At 41.8% G+C, this 9,286-nt stretch overlaps 1 protein-coding gene across 1 annotated transcript in view; it reads left to right on the plus strand.

Annotated features, from left to right (window-relative positions):
• The first annotated feature begins 5,525 nt into the window (after positions 1-5,525).
• The window catches only part of JCHAIN (joining chain of multimeric IgA and IgM), a 9,350-nt gene continuing 5,589 nt past the window's right edge, over positions 5,526-9,286 (plus strand). The window contains exon 1 of the mRNA XM_003800958.3: positions 5,526-5,736. Coding sequence (XP_003801006.1) covers positions 5,673-5,736 — 64 coding nt within the window. The 5' untranslated portion in view covers positions 5,526-5,672. The remainder of the gene's footprint in view (positions 5,737-9,286) is intronic.

The following is a 9,286-nucleotide window of genomic DNA, read 5'->3' on the forward strand; positions in this document are numbered from 1 at the left end:
AGTTCTTAGCCCCTCTTAGTTTCCAGTGTCCATTCTGCCACTTTATGACCTCACATGGCCCTTTAGCTCCCACCTGTATGTAAAAACCGTGGTGTTTGTTTTCCATCCTTGAGACACTCCCTTTAGAATAATGGTTTCTGGGCAGCGCCCGTGGCTCAAGTGAGTAGGGCGCTGGCCCCTTATACCAGGAGTGGAGGGTTCAAATCCGGCCCCAGCCATACTGCAACAAAAAACAGCCAGGTGTTGTGGCGGGCTCCTATAGTCATAGCCACTCGGGAGGCTGAGGCAAGAGAATCGCCTAAGTCCAGGAGTTGGAGGTTGCTATGAGCTGTGATGCCACAGCACTCTACCGAGGGAGACTCTGTCTCTAATAAAAAAAGAATATTGGTTTCCAAGTCCATCTGGTGACCTTTTAACTTATTTTAGACGCTGTATTTCGGAAAGAGCGATCTCTCATATCCATTCCTCCACCCCCCTTTCTATCAGCCTTGCAGCTGTCATTAGCTTTGGGGCTTCTGAGGCTGTTACATGTACCATTTATAAAAACAGACACAGAGCTCCTCTGTAACACCCTTTGTAAATTCATCAGATATGAAATAATTATCTCTAGTACACATTTTATAGTCTCCCTCTGAAATAGGCAGACCTTGGGGTCTGTTCACGAAAGTGGGGAGACAGTGAAGGAAGATGATTTTTAGGGGCTCCAGGACTGATGATTTTCCTTCATTTAACTTATTTCTTATAACTCTAGAGGTGCTGTCAGATATTTAGAGTATCACACAAAAATATATTTCTCCTTTTCTTGCACTTTTAGTGATGCTAAGAAGTTATGTATGTAGACTTTAGGGGCTTTTAATTCAAGATAGACATTTAATTCAGGGTTCAGTATGGGCTTCATTTTCCACCCTGATTTTTTGGAGCTGATTAGGCAATATTATTCATGACTAAAACTTATTTTTCATATAAAGTTCAAGGATGAATGGGAAATAGGAATTATCGCACTAAATGTAGCATTTAATCCATTAAGGGGAAAATCAAGAAATTTCAGCTACATTTTAGATTTAAAGCCAAGAAGGATATTAAAAATTATCATCATCCCTTTTAAGTGTTTTAGTGGCAAAATGCCAGGCTGCTGTGAAGGATCCTTTTATGCAAGGGCAGACTTTCAAGGGGAGCAATGAGATGGTTTATTAGAGATGGAGGAGGCTAAAGCAGGGACTGGCCTTTTATGGCGAGTTTTCATGTTACCTGTGGATGGAATACAGACTTTCAGTCTGTGTGACAGTCTGGATATGTGAGTGACTTGAAGTGAACTATGACATCCAAAAAGTTATTATTAGTGCCCCCGTATCAGCAGAGATAGGACTTTAGGTGTGTGCTGTGGAAGCCAACGCAAGCACGACCCGCTGAACACTTTTGTTGCTGCCTTCGGTAAGGACCTGATGGCATCTTTGTCACATCTGCAGACCCTGTGAGGCTGAGAGACAGAACGAGTGTGCTAAGTTTCAGAATCTGGATTAAATAAGACTCTAACATTGGTAATGTTGGTCTGAAGTTAGTGAAATAAGAGTTAAGGACCAAGGCCAAAACTCGCACCCAAATTGTCACTGTTTACGTAATAAATGCAGGGGAATCATTACTTTATGAAAACATTATTTTTAAATGAGATTTTAAAGTTAATTGTACATTTATCTGGGAGGCCAAGGCAGGTAGACTGCTTGAGCTCAAGAGTTTGAGACAAGCTTAAACAAGAGCAAGACCCCATGTCTAACAAGTAGAAAAACTAGGCGGGCATTATGGCAGGTGTCTGTAGTCCCAGCTAGTCAGAAGGCTTAGGCAGGAGGATTGCTTGAGCTCAGGAGTTTGAGGTTGCTGTGAGCTATGATGATGCCACACAGCACTCTAGCTTGGGTGACAGAAAGGGACTCTGCCTCAAAAAAAAAAAAAAAAGTATATTTAGGCGGTGCCTGTGGCTCAGTGAGTAGGACACTGGCCCCATATACCCAGGGTGGTAAGGTCGAACCTGGCTCCAGCCAAACTGCAACAAAAAAAATAGCCGGGTGTTGCAGCAGGCGCCTGTAGTCCCAGCTACTTGGGAGGCTGAGGCAAGAGAGTCGGCTAAGCCCAAGAGCTGGAGGTTGCTGTGAGCTGTGACGCCACAGCACTCTACCGAGGGCAACAAAGTGAGACTCTGTCTCTTATTAAAAAAAAAAGTGCATTTAATGGAGCCAATATTGTAACATAGCTGCCAAAAAAGTGACACTATCTTTTTATTAATAAGTAGTGCCTGTAGCTCAGTGGCTAGGGCGCCAGCCATCAGACCTGGTGGGTTCAAACTCAGCCCCGGCCTGCCAACAATGACAACTACAACAAAATAGCTAGGTATTGTGGCCGGCACCTGTAGTCCCAGCTACTTGGGAGGCTGAGGCAAGAGAATCACTTAAGCCCAAGAGTTTGAGGTTGCTGTGAGATGTGACACCATGGCACTCTACCAAGGGTGACATAGTGAGACTCTGTCTCAAAAAATAAATAAATAGCATTTACTGAAAAATGTTACCTTTGCTGTGTTTAGTACTAGTCAGATAACACTTGACTACTGTATACATGTCTGGACGCTGAGCTTTAAAAGGGACATTGACAATATGGAGCCTGTCCCAGAGAGATGAATGCTGTTAGAGGCTTTCCATCTGGAGGCAGACTTGACTCCTTGTGGAAATGTTCTCCCAGTGCCCTTCACCAACCAGTGGGTTTCAGGCACTCCTGAAACAGAAGTGGCAGTGAGACTATTCTGTTCTTACAGAGATTTATTCTAATGAGGAGAAGACATACTAAATAAACTAAGAATTTCAAACAATGATAAGTACTAAAAAGGAACTAGAATAGGGTAATACAACAGTGATTGGTGATTGCTGTCTACATACTGGAGATGGGAGTGGTAGGAAGATGTGGAGAGAATTGGATGTATCTGGGCGGAAGAGGTAAAGCCAGCAGGTCGTGGGGGTGGGTTGGACGTGGGATAGAGGACAATCCCTGTGGAGAGGACTTGAGGCAGAAAGAGATTGGTATGGAGTGTGAGGGTGGACCGTCATCAAGAGCACTGTTTGCCTGGTTAAGTGTTAGGCGCCCCTTAGATAGCCCGGGTAGGTGTCAGAGAGAAAGTGGGCCCAGGAGAATTGAGCTCAGTGGGCCAGTCACACGCCTGAGAGTCCTCAGCACATCTGTGTTCCAAGGCACAGGTAAGACCAAGGTAATTAGGGTAGAGTGAAAGAGAGAGAGGGCTGAAGTTTAAGCCTTGATGACCTCAGTATTCAGAGGAAAATTCAGCAAGAGACCCAGAAGCTGCCCGTGGGACAGGAGGGAAATAAGAAGAGTGTTCTCTATGTCCCCAGAGCCTGCGTCTTGTCATGATTTGAATACCCCAAAATGTGATAGGCCGTGTCTGGGGAGTGAGGCATTCAGCTGCTTCAGATGGTTTTCAAAGAAATGCTGAGCTCAGACTGTCTGTGGTCTGGGAAACTGAAACAATGTGGGTGGGAGCCGTGCAGGTGCGACAGAATCGCTGTAACGTCTCATCCAGCTGATCTATCACGGAGCCTCTTATCACACGGACCTTAAATATGAGTGTAGAGAAGTAAGCCTTTCCTTGATTAAGAATTTAGGACACATGGCAAAGCTCTCTGCCTCTTACCTCACACATGAAGGGTCTAGTGTTCACAGCTGATATTTTCCAGTGGGAAGAACATAAATTAGAAAAGAGACCTGTTGTATGAGATAATAGTCAATTAATGCTAGAGAACACAACAACTCGTCTAAGCACAGAATTACAAACACGGAAAGCTCAGCTACACTGTTTTCAATGTAAGCCTATTTGTTTCAAAAAATTATCTTTCTTAGCCTTTGATATCCTTTGGCAGCCCAGAATGCCCATCTGTTAACTGGTACTCCACGTAATTCTGGGCAGATCAGTCCAGGACCCTGGAAGGCAAAACACTAGTCTAGACCTGATTCTGCAGCAGAATCTGTCACTTTTCCAGTGACAAAAGTGTCATGCCTTATTTTTATTAAAAAAATTTAGCTATGTAGTTTACATAATAGAAATAGAAATAGAAAACTGCAATATTAAATGAATGAAAACACCATACACAGAGCTTTTCCTTAGGTGAGTAATTATGAATTAAATTTTTACTTTTATAGAGGGGGAAAAAAGCTTTTGGGGAAGTTTTAACTCATTCCTAGTGATTTATCCAACTTGCTTTGGGGAAGCAGTCTAACCTCGAGTTTGTTTTCAAGGAAATAGTGACTTAAGAAAGGTAGCCAATAAACTTTTAAGTATTTTTTTTTTTTTTTAGCAATAGAACAAATCAGTTATTTAGAAACTTTAGTTAGGGGTAAGGAGCCCTTACCAAAAACTAAAATAACATGCTTTCAGATCTGTTTCTTTTTCTGATTCCAGCATGTATTCTTAAACTCAGGTAGTTTCCAAGTTCTCATCATCTTTGATGGCACAGAAATAGTGCTTGCTCCAGTGTCCAGCACCGCATCCCTGCTGGGCCTCCGGGACACACTCTCTGAAGGACAGTTGTGTGCGGCCTCCATGTGCCGTTTCCTACCTTTAGTTATGAGATCTGCTTGCTTATTTATGGCCCTGAAGAATTCTTTATTACCTCTTCAAATTCTAGGAATCCCTTCAAAAATTAAAGCTGAGAACCAACAATACCACAGATTTGATTCTGTTAGTTACAAATGTAACCAACATATTCCTGGAACCAATTCTGCCTAAGAGACAGAGAATTCTACCATGTTGGGGTGGGCTAGAGGGGTGCTCTGTTCAAAAGGTCAGGTGTTTTCTTAAATTTGACACTAATTAAGTGAAAAAAATTTACACAAAATACTGTATTAATTCAGTTTTCGGTTGATCTCAAATAAAGATCATCTCACAGGTTTACAATTCTGAAAAGGCGCTGCTGGATGGGCAAGCACAAAGTTTACCTCTAGAGCTATCACCTTAAAGCATGGAGGCAAGTGATTCATCTGGCATCCGGTGATTTCTAACTCCAGTCCTCTATCTGAGCTTGTAACATACCTGAGGTAATTAGAATATATACATATGTATTTAAACCCGGTAGCTTGGTTAACTAAGCACTAGTAGAAAAAAACCGACATCAGATGTAATTGGGACTTTGAAGGGCTTTTATTTCTTTCAGCCCTTAAAGGTCTTTCATTTCTTCCTCCTTCCCTTCATTCATTTTTCTTCCTCCCTTCCCTAATTTATTGTTCCAGACACAGCAAATGCCAGATATTTGATTTGAAGACTCGTAATACATCTAGGTAATAAAATTGAGACTCTCTATAAAGATTAATAGACCCCTGCCTTGAAATTATCATTAGTCTTCTGGTTTACACATGTCCATAGCATAGGTGCCAAATTAAAAAATTACATCAAACCACAGCGTTTTGGAGATCATTTGGAAGGAAATACTTAAATGTGAATCACGCGTTTCTTTCCAGTGCAGTGTATGAACTTCACCCCGACCGCAGTTGTGATTGTTTTTAGTTTGTTAGCTGCCTGGAGTGTTATTTTAGGAAAGCAGAAGCAACTTCATTTGCACACTCCTTAGAGACCACACACCTTAACCGGACCCTTTGGCTCCGGTTTTTCAAAAGAAGTCAAGATGAAGAACCACTTACTTGCCTGGGGACTCCTGGCCATTTTTGTTAAGGGCGTTCTTGTGACAGGTATGTGGCATTTAGAAAATGAATCCAGAGAAAAGGAAAAACATAGCACAGCTCTGGTTTTCAAAGCATGTTATCTGGCAGCGATCTTTACACAGACGAGACTCAGGGTGACTCTTTTCATTCTTTTTTCTTTTCTGGTAGTTGTTTTTCTGCTACCAGCGGGAGAATAAGAAAGTAGGTATTTTTGGATAACTATGGATAGTTTTACTTATATGAATGTCTGTAGGAAATTTTGAAATCACTAATCCTTCCCTCGAGTCTCTTAAATTAATATTCTGGAAAAGTTAAGTTATAACTACTGTAAGTACAATATATAATGCACTGGGATTTTATTTCTCCAGAGAGATTGGACTTAGTCTTAACAACTTTCCTGGATCACAGGATTTATTATGACTCCTTAATGATATATACATTTTTTTATTGTTTGGGATTCAGTGAGGGTTCAAAGAATTAGGTTGCACTGATTCTTTAATAATATGTAATGTTATATAGGTTGCTTATAAATTGATAGCTAACCATCTGTTATTTTCTTTTTCTTTTTATTAAATGATAGCTGTGTACATTAATGCAATCATGGGGTACGGTGTGGTGCGTTATTTTCTTTATTGATCTTTCCAACAAATGTAGAAAATGGAATATGTTTTAAACATACATGTCTTGTATTAAATGATTTTTCTCTAGAAGGTCACATGAAGAGTGTGGCTGGATTAGTTTTTTCTAATGCTTAATGAATCTTGGTTCCTATTTCAAGGCATGAGGCAGGTGGATTGCTTCAGCTCAGGAATTCAAGTCCAGCCTGAGCAAGAGCGAGACCCTGTCTCTAAAAGTAGCTGGGCGTTGTGGCAGGTGCCTGTAGTCCCAGCTACGTGGGAGGCTGAGGCAAGAGAATCACTTGAGCCCAAGAGTTAGAGGTTGCTGTGAGCTGTGATGCCACGAACTCTACCCAAGGGCAACAAAGTGAGACTGTCTCAAAAAAAAAAAGCAAAGAACAGTTACATAAAGTAGTGTACAACATGTGCATATGTGGATGTATCTGTAAACGTGTTTATGTGCCTGTAAACATGTACATAAAATGTGCGTGTGCAGCTATGCAGGTGCTCAGGGACTTGCCCTGGGGTCATATCCCTATGGACATACTGTGAACTGGAAGTGTGCTGTGTTCAGTTTGCAGTGGGCTCACTGAGTGTCAACTATGTCATCAAGCTGGCTTTTGTATTGTCCTAAAGCGTGTAGGTCGAACCTTCATTATGTCTGAGACCGTCTGTGTGTAAAACAGGTTATCTCCTTTCCAGAAACCTGAGACTATCATTACTGTTAATATGTAAAAAAAAAAAAAAAAAATTAGGCAGCCAGGCAGCGCCTCTGTCTCAGTGAGTGAGGTGCCAGCCCCATATGCCGAGGGTGGCAGGACTTAATGAAGTGAGTTACTGTCACTTATTGAATACTATGTTCTAGGTGTTATGCTAACTGCTTCACTTGCGGAATTGTGTTTAATTCTCACAATAACTATATGAGGGTAGGTACTGTTATTATTTCTGACATATAGTTGAGCCAGTTGAGACTTCCTGAGGTAGAATAGCTCATCCAAATTCACACAGCAAGCACATGGCAGGTGGAACCCAGCCTGAGCCTGCAGCCCATCCTCCTAACCATGGTCCTATTCCAGCTGCAAGGGGCCCTTACCACATCCAGTGTGGCCATGTCTGGCATGCATTAAGTCTAGTTTCTTACTTGTTTGAACTGAATTAAATTAAATTTAATGAACATTCACTGAGTACCTCCTGGGTCTCAGGTGCTTTTAGAATACAGTAAGGCACAGTTCTTACTGACAGGTTTGTTAGGAAGAGTCCTGCCTGTCAGTGAGAAAAAAAGAATCTAAGTCTTGATGAACTGAATATATCTGGTAGATATATTAGGCTGCCTAATATTTTATTATTATTATTATTAATTAATTTATTTTTTTGAGACAGAGCCTCAAGCTGTCCCCCTGGGTAGAGTGCCGTGGCATTACAGCTCACAGCAACCTCCAACTCCTGGGCTCAAGTGAGTCTCCTGCCTCCGCCTCCCAAGTAGCTGGGACCACAGGCGCCCGCCACAACGCCTGGCCATTTTTTGGTTGCAGCCGTCATTGTTGTTTTTTGGCGGGTCCAGGCTGGGGATTCGAACCCGCCACCTTAGGTGTACGTGGCTGGCGCCTTAGCCGGTTGAGCTATAGGCGCCGAGCCTAATATTTTATTATTATTATTATTTTTTACAGACACAGTCTCACTTTGTTACCCTTGGGTAGAGTGCAGTTTGGCTGGGGCTGGGTTTGAACCTGCCACCCTCTGCACATGGGGCCAGAGGCACCGCCTAGCTGCCTAATTTTTGTTTTTTACATATTAACAGTAATGATAGTCTCAGGTTTCTGGAAAGGAGATACATTATATGCTTTGGTAGAACATAGACATTTTCTTTTTAAGACTTGGTCAAGCGAATCTCTATTTTTTTTTGGTCTGGCATTATGAGCTCATTTATATTTCACTGAGAAAAACATTTAAGAGCCATAGATGCAGAAGTGACGAGGAGGACACTAAGTCATTTTACTCTGTTCACAGCATCATTAGGAGTTATATCATTACCTTGAATTGATATAATTGGCTGCTTCTCCGATACCATATGGACTGTGTCAGAAGGTTCACTAAGCACTAATGAACACTGGCATGATGATGTGCTGTAAGCTACTGCACACAGTTCTGAGTACAGTAACAACGGTCTGAACGTGTCTTTGTAATGGCTGCACCATTCAGATGGAAATACTGCAGTCAGCTCCTCTCTGCTCTGGGAATCATCTGGGAATGGTTAGATTTCCAGTTACAATTATATCTATTCTCATCATTTGACTTTTATAACTTGAATTCGTGTGCTAAATCTTTGTTTTTTTAAATGAGGCTTCATGGGAGGAATTCTAAAAGGTCACGTTGGGCTGGGTGCGGTGGCTCACACCTATAATCCCAGCACTTGGGAGGCCGAGGCGGGTGGATTGCCTGAGCTCACAGGTTGGAGACCAGCCTGAGCAAGAGCAAGACCTCATCTCCAAAAATAGCTGGGCGTTGTGTCAGATACCTGTAGTCCCAGCTACTCAGAAGGCTGAGGCAAGAGAATTGCTTGAGCCTGAGATTTAGGTTGTTGTGAGCCATGACGCCACGGTAGTGAGACTCAGTCTCAAAAAATAAATAAATAAAAATAAATAAATGGTCACAGCTAAAATTATAGGGATAAAAAAGATATTTGATATAATTATTATTTTAATTAGCACTATTTTTTTTTTTTTTTAGTTTTTGGTCCAGGCTGAGTTTGAACCTGCCACCTCCAACATACGGGGCCAGCGCCTTACTCCTTGAGCCACAGGCACTACCCCTTAATTAGCACTATTAAGTAGAACCATTATTAACTCTTTAAAACCTGTTACCTGATACAAGTCCACATAATAGGAAATTTTCTGTTTGTTTGAGACATTAGCCAGGCCTTTGTGTCTAACATTCAGATTAGACTATGAATGTTGACAAAG

Source organism: Otolemur garnettii, unplaced genomic scaffold (assembly GCF_000181295.1).
Source record: "Otolemur garnettii isolate 467f Iridium unplaced genomic scaffold, OtoGar3 scaffold00191, whole genome shotgun sequence".
NCBI classification, from domain to species: domain Eukaryota; kingdom Metazoa; phylum Chordata; class Mammalia; order Primates; family Galagidae; genus Otolemur; species Otolemur garnettii.